Source organism: Drosophila subpulchrella, unplaced genomic scaffold, assembly GCF_014743375.2.
Source record: "Drosophila subpulchrella strain 33 F10 #4 breed RU33 unplaced genomic scaffold, RU_Dsub_v1.1 Primary Assembly Seq354, whole genome shotgun sequence".
Classification (NCBI taxonomy): domain Eukaryota; kingdom Metazoa; phylum Arthropoda; class Insecta; order Diptera; family Drosophilidae; genus Drosophila; species Drosophila subpulchrella.
The window spans coordinates 5,159,793-5,185,146 of record NW_023665577.1 but is presented as its reverse complement, the minus strand read 5'-3'; the positions used below and the strand labels follow the sequence as shown (position 1 = coordinate 5,185,146).

Sequence of the window (25,354 nt, the reverse complement as noted above, 5' to 3'; positions counted from 1 at the left end):
GCCTTGCGGCTTAATTTCACTCCCAAACTGGGTAAAATTTATATCTTGTTACAGTTAATTAAATATATTTGGTTTGGGGTCTTAAAAAGTATTCAATTAGCTATGGTTAAGTGAAAAATAATTGCAACTAAATTCATAAATAATTGAGGGGATTCCTGCACTTAACCAATGTAATGAGGCCACTTTAAGTAATTCTAGGGAAAGGGGAGCGTAACAATATCGGTCGGTTGGAACGCAACGAATCGAGCACTAAAATCAATGCAATCAATAAAAATTGCTCCGCATTCGCATGACCAAAACCCCCTTTTAACCCCACCCCTTTTTGCAGCTGCTTGGCTACACGTGTCATGTGCGCTATTTTGTTGTATGCGGGCTGCCGCCCCCTTTGCCCTCCTCCCCTTTTCACCTGCCGCCCCCTTTTCGCCTGCTTCCCCACTGCATTGCAATGCCAATCATGTGTGGCATATACAATTTCTACACAGCACGGCTAATTTTTGGGGAGGTGGGCTGGTGGTACACCTAGACAAAAATTAATACACTTAAAGTTGTGAAAAATATTCGGGATTCGCTGATCTAGATTTCGATCTTTAAAAATTCAGGAATTTGATTAACATTTTTATTTGCCTAAAATTGTTTGATAATTAAATTTGTCAAATGTTTTTATAATTAATTTTATTTTTAATATTTACAATTTCTACACAGTTCACATATTTTTTGGGTAGGTGGGTTGGTGACACACTTAGAAAAAAACATTTTAAAATTACCCAGATCTAGAAATGAACAGTCTTAAGCTCCTTTTAAAAATTGTAACTTAAAAATAGTTTTTGCTCTTTTGATTTTTTTTTTCGTTCATCTGATTGTTTTTTTTTTTTTGATAAATTATTTGGTTGTATATGTGGTTGATAATTTTTATTGATTTTATTAAAGTTGTCTTAAGAATGTATAGTAGATGAATGCTTTTACATATCAGATTTTCCTACATTTTTAATGTCTGCAAAAAATCTCTAGTGAATTCTACATTTTTATTTTACATGTTGCTTATAAGGATGGATTAAATTTTAAAGAAACCATTATTTTCTGTGCATCATATGGCACACATGGTAAGGCATCGACATCGGCTTGCCTGCGGCTGACAAAGGCAACGAACTTTCTGCGGCTCCTTTCGTATTTCGTGCCCCGAGCTGCTCAAACTCTATTATAAATGCAGGTGAGACCTTAGGCCAGGTGGTTGAAAGGGGGGGAAGTGGGTGGCGGTGGGGGGTGTGCGTGTAAAATATACACACGAGACAAATTTTCGGGGTAAATACACTCCAGCCTGGCCAACATAAAGGCCGTTAGCAGGGTCTGAGGCACATGCCAAGGACACGTGAAGGATTCGATGGCAAACGCCATTAGCAGTCTTGCCTATAAGCCTCAACTGGTTGACTTTGCCGTGGGCCTTGGGCCTCCCCCGTATCACAAAATTCCCACCTGAACCTGCAGCGGGTCCTAAATTAAGATAAATGTATGTGGTGTGGTGGTGGCCCACAAAAAATACAGCTAGCGTGAAATATTTGATGCCAATTTTTCTTGGCACCATCGTCGCTGTAGAGCCATCGCCATGGCAATGTAAATGTTGTCTATTTGCAGCGTAATTTGTTTTGCGGCCAACAGACTACCTTGCACAGGCAGCCAGCATCCTGTTCCAGGACTCAAGCATGCCCTTGTGCAATCCCGAAGCCATCCGGTTCCGCCATCCAGCAATGTCTGCTTAAATTTCATTCAATTTGCATTTTGTGGTCTATGGATTATTTAAATATTTGTGGGGCTGTTGGAAAAAATGCACACCTGTATTCAGCAAAAATGTGTCAATGCCTTAAATTCCAATACTGCAAAATACCCAAGAATTCAAGAGAAAATTGTTCTTGAAACTGAATATTCTCGTAAAAATATTTTATTCAACTCTTCATCTTACAAAAATTAGGCAGTGATGACTTGAGGATAAGTACAGGTGTGCATTTTTTAATGTTGAGCAAAAATGGGTCAGTACTGCAAAATTTACAAGAATTCAAGATGAAATTGTTCTTAAAACTGAACTTTTTCATAAAAATATAAAATACTATTTTTCCTAAGAAAAAAATAGATGTCGATCCTTAAAATAGTCTTATCTTTTATCTATATATCTTTTAATAATTTTATCACATGCTTTTAGCTCATTTTTGAATTTTCTGTTAAAGAGTTTTCTTCGGTTTAGGATTGCGTAATAATTCCCAGCTTAATTTGTTTAAATACTTGATGTGAAGCACATTCAGACAGCCACCCGCACTCAATCCCCAATAGCTTACTTTGTTACCTTATGGAGATCCGAATTCATTTAATGGGTACTATCACTTACAGATCCACTTCAATCGCAATAACCCTCAAAGCTCTCCACGACAAAATCCCATTTTACGACAATGGACATTGTTCTGGATTTTTGGGAGTGAGGGCAAGGGAACTGCACTTTCGTTTCCTGCACGAGTATATCGCTCCCTCCAGGACCTGCTTAAAACTGAGACTTGCGGCCAACGAAGCATGTGTCCTGGCATCTCTCAAGGCGGAGACATCGAATTGACTTTTGCCTGGGCCCGGCACTTGGCACTTGGCATGCAGCTCGCCTGCGATCCCGAATCCGGGTTCCGGATGCCAACCAGGACCTTGGCACGTGAGCTGGTGAGCTGGTCAGGCGATGGCTGCCAGGATGCCAGGATGCCATCCTGTGCGGCGTACGTGCATGTACGTATATGTTTTGTTTGCGGAATGCAATTTTGAAATGTTTTGCATACTCTTAAGTAATTGCAAAATGCTCTTGGGCGTGTGTGTGTGTGCGGCTGATGGACACTGCGGGTATTTGCCATTGAAATCGAACAGATTGAACCGCAGTTCCAGTCTTTTGTGCTCCGTTTCGATTTTGGTTATGGTCTTGGAACAAAGGCCCCACAAACACAAAAAAAAACCCCCAACCAGAATCACCAATCAATGTCAGGCTTTTCTGCCTCTCACCTCTGAGAGAATCCAGGCAGTCAACATGCAAATTGGATATGGGTGTGAATACGAAACTAGAGACAATTCTTGTACAACACCTATATACATACATATGGCCACTTATTCATGCAGTTAGCAGCATATAGGTAGTGGAATTTTCGGCATGCCAAACGACTTATTCCCCAGCATTTTTGACAGCTGTCATTGCCCGAGACGTCTGCGTGGCGTGGCAAGTCCCCTGCTGATGTGTTGCTGCTGTCCTCCGATGTGTTGCTGCTGCCACAGCGAAGTGTTGCTGCTGCCGCCGTGTTGTTGCCCTGTCTGAAGACTCAGACAATTCATTTAAGTCCATGTCCATTCATCTTCCACTCGACGCGGCTTGAGTATGTGTGTGAGTTTGTGATAAGGGGCATGCCTGACAAGCCTGCAAGTCTCCCCAGTGACTTTAAAATTCAACTTACTTAACTCACTTAGTAAGCCAGTATTAAATGTCAGCAAAACTGTCCATAAGCCAAAGGAACTTTAAGCTAATTGGAATTTATTCGAGCCATTGCTTGCGCCATGATTATGACTTCCATAAACTGCTTTTGTGAATCAGCGCCAAAGATCCCCTTTTATGGGTTACCTTAAAGCCAGGCCATCAATTCAACCGGGCCAACACACTGAACTTTTTTTGTTCTCAAGACAGGTAATATGGTATTTTATAAAAAAATTATTTTTTAATGTTCTACATAGAATTGGTACGTCTTAAACAAATATTCGTCTTTATTTTACGTATTTTCTTAAATATAATATTTTTATTGAAGCTTACGTCTTAAATTCCTGGTTCTTAAATTGCGATTTATTATCTCAAATGCACGTTTTCAAATTTTATAATATTTCCTTAGCACATTTTTAATACATAAATGCCTTCAAACAATTTAATAAAGTAAATTAAATTATAGTTAAGTCATAAATTTGATTTTTTTTGTTTATCCAAAATAGAATGACAATTTTTATTATAGTTCACACTTAAAAGCATTTTTTATTTAAGTCTTATACCAAGATGTACTTATTTTTTTAGTGACCCATCAGGAATATCAGTACAAAAAGGTGCTGCCAGTTGGGTTGGCTTTCATTGGGTTATTCGGGGCTGCGTCTGCTCGAATCTGCATAGCCCGATGCCCCCTCTAACACCTGCCCCTGCATTGCCAACTCAATAATCGCGCTGCATCATCAACGCGCATCGCAATTACGATCAAAAGCTGGTGAAACGCGAGCGAAAGTGTTCTTCGCCTGAAGACCGCATAATGGCAGCCACAACTCCCTTCAACTCGCTGGGGAAAAGTCATCGGAGGTGGGATTTTGGGAGGTACGGTGCCTGGGCGCTCGGGGAACTCATTTCATTTTTCGAGCGCGAATATTTTCGCTGATTTTGCGCGTTTGCACCTGGCAAAGTTTTGACCTCAGCACTGCAATCGAACAGGCACACTCACACCGAGCCATAGAAAACCGTGGCAAACACATTAGAAAACATTCTCCTGGGCCATCGGAACGAACGATGGTGGGAAAATATCTTTAACGGAATCATTATCGTCGCTTTTGGTATGCGGCTGGCGTTCGAAAATAGTTTCACAAGTAGTGGCGAAGAAAAAAAAATAGAAAAGTGAAATCCAGTGGTAGAGGTCCTTGCTAAAACTTCAGCATAGTTTCGGATGCGATTTAAGGTGATTATTGTGCTTCCAACCAGATGGCACAAATAATCTACAATGACTATACAGAAAAACAAGGAAGAACGCTATAGTCGAGTACCTCGACTATCAGATACCCGTTACTCAGCTAAAGGGACCAAAGGAAAATGGAGATATGCAAGCAGCAAATGCGCCACCTACCGGCGGTAGACAGATTTAAGCGTTGTGGGCATTAGAGTGGGCGTGGCAAACTTTTTTTTAAATCAATCGATAGGTATTGACGAGACCAATACATTTCAGTTTAAATTTGTTATCTACCATGAAAATTGTGGGCGCCACAGACTTGGGCGGTTTGTGGGCGTTGGAGTGGGCGTGGCATATTCGCGTAATAAACTTGCGCTGCGCTCAAGCCTACGGAATCTAAATCTGAAATCTCGTTTCTCTATCTTTGATATTTTCCGAGATATCCGCGTTCATATTTACGATTTTTTGAAGTTTGTGGGCGGTTTGTGGGCGTTAAAGTGGGCGTGGCAAACTTTTTTTTAGGTCAGTCGGTAGGTATTGATGAGAACAATACATTTCAGTTAAAATTTTTGTTCTAGCATCAAAACTGTAGGAGCCACAGTTTTGGGCGGTTTGTGGGCGTTAGAGTGGGCGTGGCACTCTTTTGAAACAAACTTGCGCTGCGCAGGAATCTCAGGAATCTGCATGCCTAATCCCAGTATTGTAGCTCTTATAGTTTCCAAGATCTCAGCGTTCATACGGACAGACGGACAGACGGACAGACGGACAGACGGACAGACGGACAGACGGACATGGCTAGATCGACTCGGCTAGTGATCCTGATCAAGAATATATATACTTTATGGGGTCGGAAACGCTTCCTTCTGCCTGTTACATACTTTCCGACGAATCTAGTATACCCTTTTACTCTACGAGTAACGGGTATAACAAGGAAGAACGCTATAGTCGAGTACCTCGACTATCAGATACCCGTTACTCAGCTAAAGGGACCAAAGGAAAATGGAGATATGCAAGCAGCAAATGCGCCACCTACCGGCGGTAGACAGATTTAAGCGTTGTGGGCATTAGAGTGGGCGTGGCAAAGTTTTTTTTAAATCAATCGATAGGTATTGACGAGACCAATACATTTAAGTTAAAATTTTTTATCTAGCACGAAAATTGTGGGCGCCACAGGCTTGGGCGGTTTGTGGGCGTTAGAGTGGGCGTGGCAAACTTTTTTTAAATCAATCGATAGGTATTGACGAGACCAATACATTTCAGTTTAAATTTGTTATCTACCATGAAAATTGTGGGCGCCACAGACTTGGGCGGTTTGTGGGCGTTGGAGTGGGCGTGGCATATTCGCGTAATAAACTTGCGCTGCGCTCAAGCCTACGGAATCTAAATCTGAAATCTCGTTTCTCTATCTTTGATATTTTCCGAGATATCCGCGTTCATATTTACGATTTTTTGAAGTTTGTGGGCGGTTTGTGGGCGTTAAAGTGGGCGTGGCAAACTTTTTTTAGGTCAGTCGGTAGGTATTGATGAGAACAATACATTTCAGTTAAAATTTTTGTTCTAGCATCAAAACTGTAGGAGCCACAGTTTTGGGCGGTTTGTGGGCGTTAGAGTGGGCGTGGCACTCTTTTGAAACAAACTTGCGCTGCGCAGGAATCTCAGGAATCTGCATGCCTAATCCCAGTATTGTAGCTCTTATAGTTTCCAAGATCTCAGCGTTCATACGGACAGACGGACAGACGGACAGACGGACAGACGGACAGACGGACAGACGGACATGGCTAGATCGACTCGGCTAGTGATCCTGATCAAGAATATATATACTTTATGGGGTCGGAAACGCTTCCTTCTGCCTGTTACATACTTTCCGACGAATCTAGTATACCCTTTTACTCTACGAGTAACGGGTATAATAATCCAACTCGATAACAAATTGCCAATCTGTAGTGGGTGCTAAAGTTTCCCGGATTCTAATAGTTTTTTAGTTCTTATATGGTCTATTTTGTAAAAATAAAATACTAAAATACCATTTAGAGGGGAACTATTTTATCGAAAAGATTTTTCTAAAATCGATGGCAGTAAAGTAAACTATTTCCATCTGAATAGCGAATAAGAGTAATCGAAACTATTCCCGAAAAAATTTAAACCTGGTCTGAAACGCTGGAGGGAGCGCTTTGCCATTCAAAATTTGCATTTAGCATTTAATCAAATAAACGACAATTCAATTAACAAAGCCATTCTATTCAGCGTTTTCAGCTGCAGGATAGTGCAAACAAAGCGACGCTAAATAAATAGGCAGACGAATGGAAATTTAATTATCCGAAATATAGTGAATCCATTAGAATAAAAGAGAGCTAAGGCACGGAAATGCTCATTTCGAGGGACTTGGCATGGAATTTCCATCAGCTTCCATGGCAAATGATACTAAAATATTCATTAGATGCAGCGATATATTTGAAATGCTCTCTCCCGCACTCACACAGCTGCAATTACCGACTAATACAGCTGCACCTTGGCACTTGGCGCTGTGTTGACAGGCGACGAAAGCCGTTGGCGCATTGACATTCAATGGGAATCCCCTTCGAAAGCCCCACTTAAATCCATACTCTCTCACACACACACACACAGTTGAGCGACATCCTCGAATGTCGCAAATGCAATTACAATTAGAATATATGTATATGGGAGTGGGGGGGGGGGGGGGGGGGGGGGGATCCGGCCACGCCCACACAAATGGCGAACGGACCGGCTGGAGCGCTAATTGCAAATTTATTGACTGCAATAAATGTCAGCACGGTTTCAGGCTGCATTAAAATGATGCAGTTACGGGGACTACCAGCCATTTACAGCCGTCTGGTCGAGGATTTAATTTGATTGCGAACAGAGCCCTGCTTGCATTCCCCATTGATTGATCAGTTATAATCTTGGCAGGCAATCCCTGGAGATCCCAAAGGTAATTTGTCCTTACAACTGAAGGCATGATTTCGGCAACTATTGGAGAAAGCCTATATATTTTATATAATACTGGAATAAATATTATTCAAAAGGGGTTTTTTTAATTCATAATTATTTTCAATTTAATTGTAAGATAATAACTAAAATTGTATTGGATATCTTATCATAAACTATCTTATAACCACTTAAAATTTCACAGAATCGGTAACTTAAATTTAATTAATTTTATCAAAAAATATAAACAGCGTTAAGGAACAACAAACGCATAAATTTCGCAGTTAATGTGGAACAACGTGCGCGAGAATTCATTAAAAATCGTCCATCCATAACTGCCCGGCCATCAGTAGCGCCAATATTTGTAAATAAAACAAACAGAAAACCTGAAAAATGAAAAGCAAAAATATTTTAGTTGGAACTTTTTTGCAATGGCCTTGCAAAAATAAAATCCCAGTTAATTGGCCGCAAAATTTATAAACGTTTACGAAACTCACCAAGTAATAATTCAACGAAAAACGATGCTAGCACCCACTAAATTTCAATTTGGGCCATTCAGAAAAGCTATCCAGAGAAGTAAAGCAATATATAAATATACATATATATATATAAGTACATTTTACTGACTCATTGAACTCATAATTTAATATCTTCTTAAAACAGGACATAAGTAATATTATGGTTAAGTTAAATGATGCATAATGATGTGCAAAATGATTTCCTTCAAAAAGTATTTAAATACATACAAAACTGTAAATGATACCATATCATGCATCTTATTTGTACCATAACACATAATTATAGAGCATATATATATATATATTTATACATAAGTACACTCAGAAAAAAAATCAAGTATTTCGTGCTTGAACCTAGTATTTTCGGTGTCAAAACTTCGCCAAGCATGGAAAATACAGAACGCGAGAACAAAATACTACTTTTGAGCACGAATTTTCAAGACCGAAAATACTAGATTTAAGAACCTTTCGGTCTTCAATCAAGAATGAATAATTCTTAAATCAAGTCATATTTGGACTAAAAACAAGAACGATTTAATAATAAAGTAAGAAATTTGCAGGCATGATTTAAGGACGAATAATTCTTATATCAATATATAAATATTATGAAACTAAAATGAGTTTTTATTTTATGCTAGTAAGAGAAATAAGTATTGGAAACTGAAACGAAATAAACGATATATATATAAATAACATAAATATTTTAAGTTTACTTACGACTTGCCGCTCACGGGCATTAACACTACCTAATTTATGCGCCTTATATACTGAGTACTTTTAGAATAAACAGTTGGGAATTATTAGAGTTGGCAGACATAAAAACTCCAAAATGTGCTTAATATGAGAATTTTTTGAGCACGAACGTTCTTAAATGTTAAGCATGCAATTTTTCTTAAATCAAGGCTGTTTGTACTTATTTTTAGCACGGTGTTTTTCCCTGAGTGTACATTTTAATAACTTGTTAAGCTCATAATTTTATATCCTCTTAAAATAGGACAAAAGTAATTTTATGGTTTAGTTAAATGATACATATTATTGTGCGAAATGAAATAAATCATTTGAAGAATGATTTCCTTCAAAACGTATTTAAATGCATACAAAACTGTATATGATACCATATCAGGCACCTTATTTGTACCATAACACATAATTAAAGAGCATAACCTGCTGGATTTCACATTTTGCGCTGCCATGGGTGACTATTTGGCTTTATAATTTGAAAAATGTTGGCGCAGCGCTCTTTGATGGCTTCGGTGGGGTGATTTGCGGGGATTTCGCAAACTTTTTTGCACGGCTGGGGTGAAAAGGGATTGCCTGCCACAATTTTTGGTGCGCATAAATTTTAACACCAATTAAATCGATAACTTTTTGTGCAGGCAAGCGTCGCAAAATGCAGATTACGTATACGCCGCGTTGCGTCGGTTCGCATGGCTGCTAAATGGGCTGCAAGGGGGGCTAGAGGGGAAAAAAGCCCAATAGTTCATAGTTTCGTTCAGTTGGGGTCTTCAGAATGTAATTAGTCGGGTTTTCTCGCCCAAAATCTATGTAAATTATTTTTGTGAAATTTTTGTGCAGAGTCCTAGTTCTGTATGGTAATTAATTATAATTGGTTTTTTAATTTGGCATAAATACTATCAGCAGGGCAACTGCATCCACAGCCAATCGACTCCAAATCAATTATTCGGTGGTCAATGGCATAATCCTTGGATATTACTCGCCGACCAAAGAATAAATTCCCACCGCAACTGACACATGTGTGAGACACAAAAATGCCAGCGATAAACGATAAATGCGGTAAGCATCTTAGTTATTGAAAAAAAATTCCCAGGCCGTGCATAAATCAAGCCAGCAACTGTCTTTCGGTTATTAATATGCCCAACCAAAAGTATTTCATGATTTATGGCCGACGGCAGGGCTGGGGAGCCAAAGCCCCAAACTCGAACTCGGATTAGCTGCGGCTAAGTGTTGCAGGTGGGGTACTGAGGAGGTACTCAGACCGAAAGGTGGGGCCAAAAGCTGATTACAAGCCCGCTCATGGCCACCCAATTTCACTGCCGGGCAAAAGGTGTGAATTCCCGCCGCAGTGGCAAGTGGCAGGTGAATTTTTGTGCGCTTTGTAACAAGTCAATTTGTACTGTGAATTCACGCAGTTTATGCCCGGCACAAATCATTTTCCACTGCATCCTCGGGCGGCCAAAGGAGCAGCAGGGACAGGAGGAGCTGGGCGGCAAGGACGAGGACCCTGCATCTTAATGACCGCCGCCCGGAGCAACTATCCGCATAAATATGAAGTAAGCTCCGGAGCAGCGCGTGTGTGTGTTTAGCGCAAGCAATCGACCAGCTGCACTAAGTCTGTTAGCTTGTTTGTAATTCAGGACTTACATACCCTGTAAAGGAAACATAAATATGTGGAATAGGTGGCTTTCAGCTTTTTTGGGAAATTTTAAAACGTGTGTGGGCTTCTGGTTGTCAAGACTTGAATAGGGGATCTTAAGAAAACTAGAAAAAATTTTTATACCATTTGTGTCTTTTTAAATTTTAAGGCATGTATAAGAAAATTTAGATTTCAATTTTTAATAAAAAAAATAAGATATACAATAACTGAAATAAAAACGATTTAAAATTATTTTTGTATTTCAGCCTTATCAGGCCCCTTTCACATGAAGACTTAAACAAGTGATCTCAGGTAAACTAAAAAACTCGCTAAACTAAATTTCTTGTGTTTTTTTAAAAGTAGGTTTAAGAAAAAGTATTAGAAAACTTATGTTACAATTTGTTAAATAAAAAAATATGAAAAATACTATTTAAAAAATAATTTTGAAAATGCTAATCAAAGTCTTTCCGTTCTTTTAAAAATCAAGACATAAGTAAGTGAACTATATGTCCCCGAATATATTTTAAAGTATGTATTAACCAATTAGATGCAATTGATTTTAAGAAAATGTTGTTATTATAGTATTTTAAAAAACATGCTTCAAAACAAGGGATCTAAACATAAAAGTAAATTGTTTAAAAATTCTTAAACGTTGAAATATTTTAAATCACTGTCTAGCTTATCTTTTCTAAGCCACTTCTCTTATAAATATATATTATTTTTTCCCAAATTTGCTGAGTATCAAAGAATCTATCCATGAAGGACCACTTGTTATTCGGTTAGCTGCTGACCGGTTTTTGGGGCTTTGTTATTACGCCTCTCAACTGGCATTTGTCGGAGTCCGCTTTGCCGAGCTTGGGTTTGTTTCGTTTGGTTTAAGGATTCCGATTCCGAATCCTTTGCTGCTTTGGCTTGTTTATGATTGCAGCAAGCGGTGTGGCAGCAATTATTGTTGCAATTGGGAGACAAAGAGAGAAAGAGACGGGAAGCAGGCACTTAGAAAGAGAAAGGACAACCTAATGCGCTTGGTTTTAGTGTCATTTGCCACGATGCTTTGTTTACAGTCGTGCTCTGTGTGCAGTTGAGCATGAAATATGCTTGAAGTGACCGAAAAGTTGGACTACAGATGGGCGATACCCGCTCAAGAACCTAGGCACACCTTGGATGTTTGGGGTTCACCTTCTGCCATTTGCAAAATTTATGCCCAATATCAACTCTTTCATTTAGTTACTTAACCGCAGTAGTCAGCGAGGGGACGGGGGCCTGGGCAATCCAGCCACTGCAATGCAGCTATAAATTGTTGCAAAGTTCCAGCAATTAGGTAGAAATATGTTGTACAACTTGGGCCGCCGAAACCGAACCGAAACTAAACCGAACCGCTGCGCGGCAAGGAAACTTGGCTAGCAGCAAAATAAATGCGCTTGCATGTTTGGGCCAAATAATAATAAAGAAAATCGTACTTACCACTGTTGAAAGGCCCTCCATTCCCTTGGCTTTCCGTTTTACAGCGAGCTTTTGTTTTATTTCCAGGATTAATTAGGCAAAAGGAAATGCCTTACAAAGAATACCAATTTAACAGGATTTAAATTAAAATTTTTAGGAATTTTAAATAAAGGAAAATATATATTTACTTACATAAAAACGATTTTTAAAAATGATTTGGCTTTGATATATCATTCCTAAACACAAAATCAAAAAAAGTAATACAATGAATCACAAAATCTCGAAGCATTTACAACATAATTGACATTATGATATATAATCGCATTCCATTCACGGGCAATTACACAAATTAGAGAGCAAAAAATGAGGGAAAACATAGAAATCAATTCTATTGGGGCACAACATAAATAATAATCCTAGTACCTATTCACGTGAAATCGCGGCTGAAAGAAAATAGAAATCGAGAATGTCAATGGCGGGAATGGAAAGGCATTCAGCCAGCTATAAATACAAATGACAATAAATTGTCATTTTGACCACAATAAATATAAATTAAATAAATTCAATGAAATAGCAGCGGGAATAGGGCAATGGAATGCATAAGCTGCAGAAAAAACCCAAATGAAATAAAGAGACGAGAACGGCAAACGACTAAAAAGGGAAAGTCAACAATTGTCATTGTCAACTACGCTTGTATGCTTGTATGCTGGCCAATAAATTGCATTATTAGAGTATACTTTTCTGCTGAAGCGTGTTGGTGTGTGTGAGCAGGGAGAGGGGGTTGCAAAAGTATTTGTAATACAATCAGCATTGCTGAAAGGGAACGGCCACCCACCCGCATCTGTGACCATGACCCCCTAGTTCACTGTGGGCATGCTGACATGCGTGTTTGTTACAGCAATTGTCAACATAAATAAAATTAAATTAATGGAGTAGGGAACGCACACGCATAAACACCATGCACACACAATCACACACACTCACACACCAGCTCAGTCTGGCTGTCAGTTGACTGTCAAAGTGACCATTTCATTTAATTCAAACACACAGGCCCAGGCGCTTTGTCTGCCCTTTTGTGTTTTTGTTTTTGTGCCCTCGACAAGTGGAAATTAAACACGCACCCAGTACACCCTTACTCCCCTACACCAACACCCACCCACACCCACACCATCCCACGTCCATTTCCGTTTTGGCTGATCATTGGCATAAGCAAGCACACACGTACACATGCACAGCTAGCCGTTCGCCATTTTGACTGTCTGTCTGGTAAGTTCTTCCTTGCCATCTTATTCCTTCGAATGTGTTTGCCATCATTATATTCGCAGTTCCTTGCTTGTGGTTTTCCCCGATTTTCGTCTGCCTCCTTTATTTCTTCTTTATTCTTTATTTTATGCCGCTCTTTTGTCCGAAGCGTAGGCAAGTGAAGATAAACGTGTGTCCTGTATGAAGCTTAAAGGTGCTGAAGGTAAGAGATTACACTTAGAAACCTGGTGAGTATATTAAATGTAATCATAAAAAAAATTATAAAATACGTTTTATTAATATTCCTCAATATTCTATAAATTATATGTTAACAAAGTGACATTTTTTTAATATGTGAAATCATTTATAATCAAGTGTCAAAATGTTGAAGTCTAAGTGCACAGCTTTTAATATACCATTTAATGTTCCATTTGGAAAAATATTGAATTGATTCAGGCAAGGATCAAAGTATCAAACAATATAAATACACTTCTTTAAAGACCACTTATATTATTCTATTAGTTGAATATTTAATTAATTTATTATCATTTTATTTTATTTTTTATCTAAAAATATTTTCCAGCAAGTACCAAAATCTCATAAAATCATAAATACACTGCTCTAAAAACCCCATTTAATATTCTGAAAAAATATAAATGCACTTTCTTAAAGACAGCATTTATTATTCCATTTAACAAAATATTTAAATGATTCAATATCATTATATTTTATTTTGTATCTGAAAATATTTTTAAGCCATTACCAAAATCTCTAAAAGCATAAATGCACTTCTTTAAAGACACCATTTAATATTCCATTTAACAAAATATTTAAATGATTCAATATAATTTTATTTTATTAGAGAATTTTCTGAAAATATTTACAAGCAAGTACCAAAATATCAAAAAATATAAATGCACTTTATCATTCAAGATCACTTTATTTTCTTTTCTTTTATAGTTCAGAATAGATGCTTGCTCGATTTTTTCTACAATCATGGAAATGCTTTCAATATTATCTAGAGATTTCTGCAGTTTATACCCCCAGTTTTCCCTAGTGTATAAAAAATCAAACCGACTTCCAAGGCCTTTCCCAGCTCACCTGGTTCTTTGTCTCTCAGTCCCTATGGACAGACACCCACACACTCGCACAGATAGAAATACAAATGGCCTTGACATTTCTTATGCTTATCGTTGTCAGTGCAGGCGTTGAAATTGTAATTTGTGTAATCTCAGGTGGACCAGGCGACGGAGGAGCAACAGCCTCGGCATTCGAAGGAGTCACATCCTACGGCCACATCCACATCCTCTGACTGAGGAATGAAGGTGTCTCATGCGAGGTGAGCTGGAAATGGCCCCATTTGGCTGGGCGCTGGGAAATGGGGGGGAAACCACTTAAACCGCTCGACTAACTGGCGACAGTCGCACGGCTCTGCCCGCTAATTAACAACAACATAATGCTTATCCACAGGGGCGGGGTGGGAAACAACAACTTGACATTTATATTAAAATTAATTAATTTATTTGTTTCATATTATATAAATTACATTTAGAGCTTGGCACTGCCTAAATCATACGCCAGAACGCACGAGATACAAAATCCATTTTTTGTTTGAACTAATTAGATTCCGGTGTATTGTGTGTGTATGAGAGTGTTGTGTGTTTTCTTTAGGGTGTTCTTTTTTTGGGGGTGGGGGGGTGTTGCTATTACGCCGTCTTACATGTGACGGGTGTTGCTGAAGCCACCGTGTCCGGCCTGGGAGGCGCCCTTGTTGAAGCCCATCTGCAGGTTGAGCTCACCCTCGTGGGCGCGTAGCTGCTCCTCGGTGAAGGAGCGCTCGTTCTTGTCGGCCATCTTGGGGCCCAGGGTGGGGCCGGTGAACTCGGGGTGCTTTTGCGTCTGCAGGGGAAGCCACAATTATTAGGGAGGTTATCTCAAAAAAACGTATTAATAAGGAGATGTCTTTGCAGACCTTCTAGGTATATTCTTCACACAACTTTAAGAGGTATTCATATTCGAATAACAATTAAAAAAAATATTTGTTGAATTTAATTTTAAATGTGTTTAGATTAAATATTAGTTGATCTTACAAAATTATCAATCTATGTAAAAAATGCTCTTTTAAGTTGGACTCAAGAAATGGCTAATGTTTTGAATCAGATATATGTATATTTAAAATATATGTTTTATTATTAAAAAAAAATAGTTTTAAGAAAATCATATTGATAAATATAGAATGGCTATGAAAATATTACGGTTTATACAAATCAAAAATATACATATAAGGATTTATGTATAAAAAAATCTAATATAAAGATTTAATATCCACTATCTGCTTTACATGAAGTTACTTATCACCTGAGTGTGGAAATAATATAAGATACCTAATATTTATTAACTATATAAGACCATTTCGGTTTTAATAAAAGCCATTAACTTGGAAATACTTAGAAAACCAATCCCTAAGATAACAATAATCGGGTAGATCTTAACTTTATTGATTTTAACTTAAATGGTACTCACGATGCGTCCAAGGGCGTAGAGGGAGAGGGTGACCTGGGGGATGTTGCGGCGCTCGAAGAGATCGGCCGTCTGGAAGATCTCCTCCTCGGGCACGCCGTACTTCTTGACCGCCGCCTGGAAGCGCTGGATGTTCTCCATCAGCTGGAAGTTGGTGCCGCGCTCCTGGATCTTCTTCACCGAGCCGGGGGCCAGCTTGTTGGCCAGCTTGCACAGCCAGATGCCGTCCTTGAGGATGTCCTCGTACTGCCCGCTGGGCACCTTCTCGCCGATGACGGCGAACACCCAGTTGAGCACTTCCTGTTCCTGTTCCTTGTTGCGTGGCTGCGGGGGAGGGCGAAAAAGTGGGTAAGTCGAGTGTAAAAGCGGATGTGGGCGTTTGAAACAGGATAGCTGCTGCTAAGTGCCAGGCAAATCAATTTGCTGTAATCGTAGACAATTGCGGGACAAACAAGGCTGGCCCTGAAATTGTCTCAAGACAGCAGCAAACAGGCCAAATCCCCGGCACAGATTGCCCGGTCCAAGTTCAAGGGCCAGCATGGGGGCTTAGTGTCCTGCGTGTGGGGCCGTGTGATTCCATTTGGAAAATGCTCAAATCAAAGGAGACACCAACAAAGCAGAACTGAGCTCCTGGAGGAGCCTGGCCTGCACCGTCCTGCCCCAGAAATAGATTCATTTTCCAATTAATTAATTTTGATTCCGACACCGCGAATCCTGTCCGGGCAGTCGACCATTTTGTGGGACAGTTGACAGGCAAAGCCACTAACTGTTTAATTGGAATTTACGTAAAGGCAATAAATTCACTCTTGGGTCAATTGTGCCGTCGCACCAGTTCATTCAACCAAAATGAAACTGAATTGTGGGCTTTAAATTTGATTAGGGCCAAAGAAATGGCGGCCCGCTTCCGACTCATTGACCCCTCTTTTGCGGCGCACACAAATCTAATTGACCCCAGAACAAGTATTGCTAATTAAAAACAATGCTAAATCTGCGCATAAAATATTTATCCCGTGTCCAGGCATTGCTTATGTGCAACAATTACCCAACTGAAATATTCTCGTAATTGAAATCCGATGCTTATATGCATCTAGGCTCATTAATATTTCGCGCATTTCTGCTAATTTATCGTCCATTGTTCATGGTGATTTTTATTTTCATTTTATTTTTATTGCTTTGCTGGCCAATTGCGGCTTTTGTTTGTACATTTTAAGCTGTCATTTGATTTGTGGCCAAGCGTTCAGGATCGAATAAATTTTTTGGCCCAAAACCGAAATGCCCGCAAAATGTCAAATTGCACACAAAGTGCAAACATTAAAAAATAATAACATTCAATACCAGCGACAAAGGGTGGCTATATTTTGTAGCCGAACATATAATTTTTAACAATTTAATTTTACCAACATTGTGTTTGTCGTTTTACCTCACGAACACAAGGGTATAATGGGATTTCGTTAATGCAGACAAAATGAGTTTAATTTGCATACCGAACCGACAAAAGTCTGAAATTCACAGACAACAATGTTTTATATTTGAATATTAAATTGTCTACAAAAATTTAGATTTTCTGATATGATAGAAATTGTTTTGATATAAACAGTGATCGAGTTAGGATATTGATTATATACATTTTGTGGGATAACCTGGATATTTTCTAATTCTAATCATAGTCACAGGGTATAAACTGATTGAACTAATGTTTGTCAGGCCTGGAATTTTTGTTACTTTTGCAAATTTATTCGCTGTTTATTTATTGTTATTGTTTAAGTGCAACACAACAGTCTGTTGCCGCTGCACTTTCATATTTCCAGGAGGGAAATAATTTATTTATTTAAGGTATGTATTTATGCGTAAATACATATACAGTACGTATATATTTATGGATAAAAATTGAGCTTGGAGCTGCAAGCGAGCCAACGGCACGCTTTAATGGCAACCAATGAGCCGAGGGGATTTTAATGAATTGTACGTCAATTTGCATTCGCAATTGCTTCAATTCCAATTCGATTCGATTCCGAAGCTGAGTTTATTTCCCTCTTTTTATTTTATATATACCCGCATATATCAGGTGTTTTTTTAATTGAATGTACAAACAAACCAGGAATTGTTGTTGTTGATCTTCTGATAGAATTGCATTTCACGTTTGGCTCTTGGCTCTGTTTTCTCATTATTAATTGGTTTATCTGGTTGGCCGCTTGACAGTTGGTTTTTCTCTCTGTATGCTGACCGTTCCCAGTTCGCAGCATTAAAAAATCATTTTATAGGTGATGAACAGCTAAGTGATATCGATTGTGGTCAGCCACTACCAATGGCAGTTAATTTCAGGCTGACGCTCTGGTAACGAAAGTCAGCCAAGGGAAAGCATTTGCAATCTTTAAAACTTTAAAGTAAAGGTGGCAAAAAATTGTAATCTAATTAAAAACGAGTTATTTAAATTGTTCTTCAAATTGCAAAATATTTATACATCCACCAAAAAATAAAAAATTTATTTTTATAATCCTTTTTAATTATATTTTAAAGTTTTTTTCTAACCAATAAACTAAACTTTTTTAAAGCATTTATATTTTTAAGTTCCCTTCTAACCCATATATTTTTGGACTATTTAAAAAGAAAAAAAAAATATTTTTGTTATCCTTTTTAATTATATTTTAAAGTTTCTTTCTGATCCATAAATATTTCAATCTTTTTTAAAGCATTTATATTTTTAAGTTCCTCTCTAACCCATATATACTTAGACAATCTTAAAAATTATATTTTTGTAATTCATTTTAATTATATTTTAAGGTTTCGTTCTAAACAATAAATATTTTAATCTTTTTTATACGATTTATATTTTTAAGTTTCTTTCTAACCCATATATATTTAGAACATTTTATAAGGTTTATTTATTGTTCCACTCAAGTTCACGTGTCCTTTAATTAATATTCAATTAAGCAACAATATTTTCAAACATATTGTTTGCGTTTCCCTGACCTTCAAATAACCCTCAACTTTGGTGTTGATTTTCTTTTTTTTTTGCCTCAATGGCGCCCTCTTTTTAGTTTGTTTTGCCTTTTTCCGGCTGCTGGCATAAATAAAAATTTTCATTTGCACATAAAGATAAACGCTCATTTTTGCTGCTGTTATTTCAATTTGTCATTTGGCCGGCTGCCAATTGGCGGATGCTGGCCAACATTAACCAAAAAGCAAGTGAAATGAACATTGTGCCCAAACACAAGGGGTCTGACAATCAGTTGGGTTTTTTGTTTGGTGTTTTTATTTTATATCACTTATTTCTTAACAAAAAGTTGATTTTTTTACAGGCGCCGCCTTGTGGCCTTGAGTGGATTGTAAAAGACAAGCTAAGCAATGCAAAAATGCATTAAAATTTTGCCTCTTTCCTTGGACTTTATGGTTATGGCCTTTGCATTGTTGCCAAGAAAACGGCAGACGAGCGTCAAAAATTTGTTTGGGTTTTTTGCTGATTATTTTGGCTCAACAGTTTGCCTTTCCGCAGCCATAAACATTGAAATTGTTTGAAATATTCCAAATTCTGTTTAAAGCATGAAGTCATCCTTACAGAATTTTTCATTAAAAATGTAATAAATCAAAACCCGCAAATAGACATGCATTAATTAAAATATGTCATGCTCCCACTGACAAATAAAAGGTCATGACTCTTTTTATAACATTGGGTTTTAAATATATTATAAGCATATGGCGTTTATTAAAAAGACAAAAAAAAGAGTGTTCATAACAAATGCACAGTGCCATTAAAAGAATTTATCACATGTTAATTTGTATGCAAAAATTGAAAACTTTTTCATAGCACAAATTGTCACCAAGTCACCGAGAATTAATTATAAAAAGCAGAAACATATCAAAATGCAAAGAGAAAAAAACCGATGGCCCCCAAAGACAAAGTTCAGCAAATGTTTTTTATGCATCTGTGCCATCACTCGCCATAATTCAGCAAATAATTCACTTCAATTAAGAACAAAGTTACGCCCCGGCGGCTGTGAATGTCTGTCGCAAAAACTTGTCAGCATTATTGAGAGACAAATGTCAACAGCGGAAAATTTGCAAATTAATTATGAATCGAAAGTGAAAAACGGAATACCAAATGTGCCGAATAACTTATGCATGAAAGGCGTAATTTGTTTGCATTAAATTGCAGAGTCCAGGGCTCCTGAGTGATTTGCGACCGAATTGAGGGCAATCTTTCCCATCGATTCGGTCCGAATTTATGGTTGGTTAACTAGTGGCCAGCAGGGCCCAAGGGCATTGGTTTTTTTTGCCAACCCTCAGCCGGACTGTCAACTAAGTGATTTTTATTTTAATACACAGAAACAACAAAAAAGCGGAAAATTAATGGCACAAATACGCGATATATGAGGATGAATTATGATCTGGCAGCTGCTGTGAGTGGGCGTTTATGTATGTGGCCGAAAAAAAGTCGGCCAGAAAATGCTACTGAGGCCCTCGGACAGGATCTGGCCATTATGGGAGTATGTCCACACATACTTGTCTCTGCCAACTGTTAATTGACTTTTTAAATATTTAATCAATTTAAGAAATTTTTAATTAAATCGCCCGCGCTGTTTGCAATTAAATATTTTCTCTTTTAATTGCTTATTTAATTATAAATACATATAAACATTGATTGCATTATGTATTTCTGTCTGCTGATTGGTGCATATAAACGAGTCTGTACATACAGGCACATAAATCAATGGACAATTTATTGTTTTAATAAGCAGTTTCACATTAAATGAATATGCTGCTATTTTGCACTTTTTTAAAAATGTATTTTATAATTATTTGGCACTTTTTATGCTTCACTTTAATTTGTTGATTTCCAGTTATACTTTGTTTTATTTGATACCTCTGTGTGTACGAGTGCGCAAATTAATTGATTGAGTGTATTCATGAGTACGTGACTTTCATACTATCAACAACTTAATAATTTTATTTTATAAGCAATTATAGTTTTTTTTACTTTAATTTGTTAGGCAGAAATGTTCGTGCTGTTCTCACTTGAAAAATTGCCTTTGAAATCGAATATTTTTAAATTAAAATAATTTTAATTTCAAAGTTCTACTCGAATTTCCTGCAAAAATATTTTCTGCAGTATTCATTAATTTTATATCCTATTTAATCCACCCAGGACACTTGATTATCCTTTGCAAAGTTTGTGAGACTTACAGCCATTGTGATTTATTGGATTTGAATGTGAAATGCAAATTAGTGTGTGGCGCGTTTGAAACACAAATTTCAACTGACGCAGGTTTGTTGAAACAGTTTTCCATTTAGCCTAAGAGCCGCAAGATAATGTACGAAAATGCTGAAAATGTTTTTAGGTTAGGCTAATGCCGCTGCCGCTGCCTCTGTCGACGTATTCGTCAGATATAGATATAGATTTGGCCGATGCCAGAATCGCCAGAAATAAAGCCCGAGTGGGAGAAGCCGGATAGGGGGCGGGAAAAACAAATTTAGATGCCAACAAGCGGCGGCGGAAACTCTCTGTGACGTCACCGCGGGAAAATCGCGGGGGAAAAAGATTGAAAATTATCTCAGACAGAAGTGTGCCAGATATCTGGTACTGAAGTCGTTTTCCTTTCGCTTTCATGGCTGGCAGAACAAATTTCAAGCAATTTGCCAGCAATTATGCTAAGTCAAAAGCCCATAGTTGTATCTCAAAGATACATATTTGCGTGGACTGTTTGCATACCTCTCACTAATTCCATTGGGCAATTAGCCTGCATCACTTGCTATTTTTAGATGTTCCATCAATGGTTTCTATTTTTTCTTTGATTTTTACTCAACAGAACATGCTTCGAAACTAAAATCAATTTGTAATTACATTAAAACTTTTGCTCGTATGACAAAGTTTTGGCTGCAAATAATTTGGCTAAAAGCAAACGCCACAACACAACAAAGTTGAAGCTTCCATTTGTTTGTTTCGCTGCGGAAGTGTGATTAAATTATCTAGCCAAACATGCGGCCAAGTTCAAGTTTAAGTTTTAAGGCAAGGTGCCCCATAAAATCACTTCTAAATAAACATAAACAAATTTCATGGTGGGCCAATATATATTTTCACACCTGAAGCTCATAAATCACTGAATCTCTCACATTTTCCTTAGTTTATTAAGTTCTTTGGAAAATGTAAGACAGAATAGCAGTGTCCATTTTATTGATTTTGTAAACGGACAGTTTACCAAATCATTCGCTTGAAATCATAAATTCACTTTGGTTTAATTAATTGCATTTTATGTAGCCAATGAAAAACGGAATCTTTGATAAACCTCAGCCTTGTGGTGTATTCACGCTTCATCTAAAAACGCTCAATGAGTTTTTCTCACCCAAGCGAATGAATAATTTTCTTATTTATTTATTTCGCACACATCCAAAAACAAAACGCTTGAATATGAAAATTTATGGATAAATGAACTTCACCATGAACTGTGTGCGTGTGTGCGGTGGAAAGTCCTCGATGAAAAGTGTGAAGGCGGCAGCACAAACAAAACACCTACGGGAAATAAGCAAAAACAGCTGCCAAGGCTGCAATCAAAATTAATTGAGCAACTCGGAGCTCAGTGTCAGAGGAACCCACAGTGCGTGTGTCTGTGATTCTGATTGTGGACATCTATTTATTTGGTTCTGTGAATCTGTGGCTGTTTCTGTGAGTCTATGTCAAAGTGAAGGCGTTGGCGTGGGCGTCCGTCCACCAAAAACACAGCGACCTACAAAAAGTGGCCCGAAGTCTCGGCATTTGCTGCCAAGATCTGGCAATCGAAATCGTTTTGTGTAAGAAGCAACAGAATTATGAGAACTTGGAAGGGGGATGGGCACACTCCATTGCAAGAACCAAAAAACGAACTGAGAATACTCTATCATTTGGTAAGAACATTGTATTACTAAGAGGGTTAAATTCCTTCTCTGTAAAAAGAGTATAAACACATTTAAAGTAAAGTTCTTAAAAATATAGATTATGTCTATAAAATATAAAAATAATCAATTAATGTAGTACTTATTAAATTAAATTTTTTTCTTGGTTACTATATAAAGTTTTCAAGCAAATAATTAGATAAAATTAGTATAGAAGTATTACCCCATACCTTCCTGTTGATAAAATAACTGAACAAAAAATAAATTTTTAACTTTCTGCTCATACTTAATATTTATACTTCTTAGAATTATGTAAGATTTATTTAAATATCAATAAACTTTGAAAAAACATTCCAGTGAACAAACTAAGAATTATCAATGAAAATGATTTTTATTTACGTGCAAATACTTTTCCTATTTTGTATATTTTTCCAGATTTCATTTGGGCTTTCCCAATCATCTTGTTATTATTTTTCTTTCATCGGCTCACAAGTCAATAAATTGGTAAATTTCCAGAGGCCGCAAAGAGCATCAAACGCCAGCCAGCTCACTTTTGTTTTTTAGCCAAGACAACGGGCCAACTGTTGCGCATAAATAAGCAACACAAAATGGGCTTTAAAGAACAACAGTCGACTCGGAATCGGGTAGAAAAACAAAACTAAGAAGCTTTGTGGCTGGAGGAACACTTGCCGATAATTATGTTCAAGGCAGACCCCAAAAACAAATCGAGGTCACATCTAGCAATTTTTAGTATCCCAAGAGATTGGATTTCCGCCGGAGGATTTAATCCTCGCCATTTACTTTCCTTCCCCTGCTTTTCCCACCATTTTACTTTCTTTCCCCTGCTTTGCCAACCACTTATCTGTGCTAATTAATTCTTTGTGCTTGGTTTGGTCTGAATTTCTTTATTGATTCACGGAATTTTTCGATATTTTAACACAGGGATTCCATTCAATTAAAGCAAATATTAAATATGGTATTTCACATCAAGCAATTTAAGTGGCAGGAATTTAAAGCTTTGCGCTCAATATATTACACTTTTAAATTGAATTACGGGGAAACTAGCAATTTAATTAAATTGATTGGTCTGCTGTGAGGACTGACAGTAGTTGTTAGTCTGCCATTAGCTTTAGTTTCGGTTGAACAAAGTGAAAACAATTTTACGTTAATTAGAAACAAACATGGAGTGCGTAAAACGAAGTAATTAATTATTATGCATATTGCCATTAAGGGTGCAGCGATGCTTAGCGAAATGGATAGAATAAAGTTCCCACTTATCAGCGCACCCCATCTCATTTATAAGGAATGCTTTCTCTCTGTCGCTGAAAAATGCCAACTGAAACTGCGACGCCCAACAACTTCCATTCTCTTTATCTCAAGACAGGGTCGTAAATAAATTTTGTATGCAAAATAAACGAAATGTACATTTGGTTTAACCATTACTTTTTTTTGTTTAGCTGGTTATCCATATCCATTATCCCACAAGATTGCTGTTTACAAGGAGTCAACAGACATGTAGAAACGATTATTTCTGCTTTATGTGCCACAGAGGCCATTAAAAGATTGAAGTTTCAAGTCGGAGCTTCATGGATAAGCCATAAATGAATTTCGCCCCGTTGGTAGCTGTAAAATACGAATAAATTCCTTGGTACAAAGGTTGAATGTCCTAGTTCCTGGGCACCAAACATTGTTCTTGTGCATTTCTTTTTGTTTATGCTACGTAACTAAATATTCCCCTCGTTGGCCATGCAGATAGAAATTTATCTTTGGCCGGCGCCAACAAATGCTAAACAAACAATTTTCAATTTAAATAATTCTTTCTGCATATCTTGAACACTGTTTGCCACATCTTCTTCCAGAATAGTTGAATAGATATTAAAAATATACAGAAACAGAAAGAAATAAAAATATGGTAACGGGGGGAAAGGAAGCGCGAAAAATATTCTAGCCGCTGGCATTAAAAGGCAACACGCAAACAATTTGCGATATAAACTCATAAAAATGCACAAATTTATACATACACAAAAAAGTCGGAGTTTATTTTCCCTATATGCAGTGTGTTCGCCTAATATTATTTTTTGCCATTCGGTTGCTATCTTTGCGTAGCATATTTTACCCCGGGCCTGTTTACTAATAAGCCTGCCCACAGCCACCCAGCAATTTCCCCCGATTTGAATTGTAGATTCTGATCACACTTGGTGTGCAACGTGTGCAGCTTGTAAACAGTTCCTGGGATATCTATTTCGCCTATTAGTAAACATTTGTATTTCTCTATTCTCGGTTCTGTGTACTGTGTTCTGTGTTTTCCCACCGAATTTGCCACTCATTTCCGGTAGGCGTTTTTCTGTGTGGGATCCGCAAAGTCTTCGTCAGCCTGGCCACACTTACAAAAAATGGAATGGTAAAAATATATATCTGCATATTGAACTAAAAATTTCGTATTAAATATTTTAATTAATTACAAAAACATAATGATCAATAAAAAAATAACAAATTGCGTGATTTAACTTGAAAATATTTAAATAAAGGTAAAAACATGATCAACATGATAATAATACTAAATTCATATTTTAAAATATAACGATTAATAACTTAAGATCTTAAATAAAAAATTTTCTTTTTTAAAATAAATAAATACTGTTATGGATAAAGAACATATCAAAAAATACTTAAATTAATTATAAAATCCTTAGACTTACTACGTTTTTTTTATCAGTGTAGGACTTGTTTTTTGGTATTTCGGGCACCAA

General features: G+C 37.4%; 1 protein-coding gene and 1 long non-coding RNA gene across 2 annotated transcripts; one reads left to right on the top strand and one right to left on the bottom strand.

The window, feature by feature from the left end:
* Positions 1-13,027: 13,027 nt before the first annotated feature.
* LOC119560454 lies at positions 13,028-14,781 on the top strand. The gene is made up of 3 exons (XR_005221020.1): positions 13,028-13,244; positions 13,304-13,443; positions 14,456-14,781. It is a non-coding gene; the product is annotated as an uncharacterized LOC119560454 (long non-coding RNA).
* A 105-nt stretch (positions 14,782-14,886) lies between these two features.
* On the bottom strand, positions 14,887-21,060 carry LOC119560453 (myophilin). Its single transcript, XM_037873902.1, has 3 exons — positions 20,922-21,060; positions 15,744-16,064; positions 14,887-15,119 (listed from the first exon to the last, which is right to left on the bottom strand). The coding sequence occupies exons 1-3, from the start codon at positions 20,925-20,927 to the stop codon at positions 14,937-14,939; spliced, it is 510 nt and encodes a 169-aa protein (XP_037729830.1). The 5' UTR covers positions 20,928-21,060; the 3' UTR covers positions 14,887-14,936.
* Between the last annotated feature and the right edge of the window lie 4,294 nt (positions 21,061-25,354).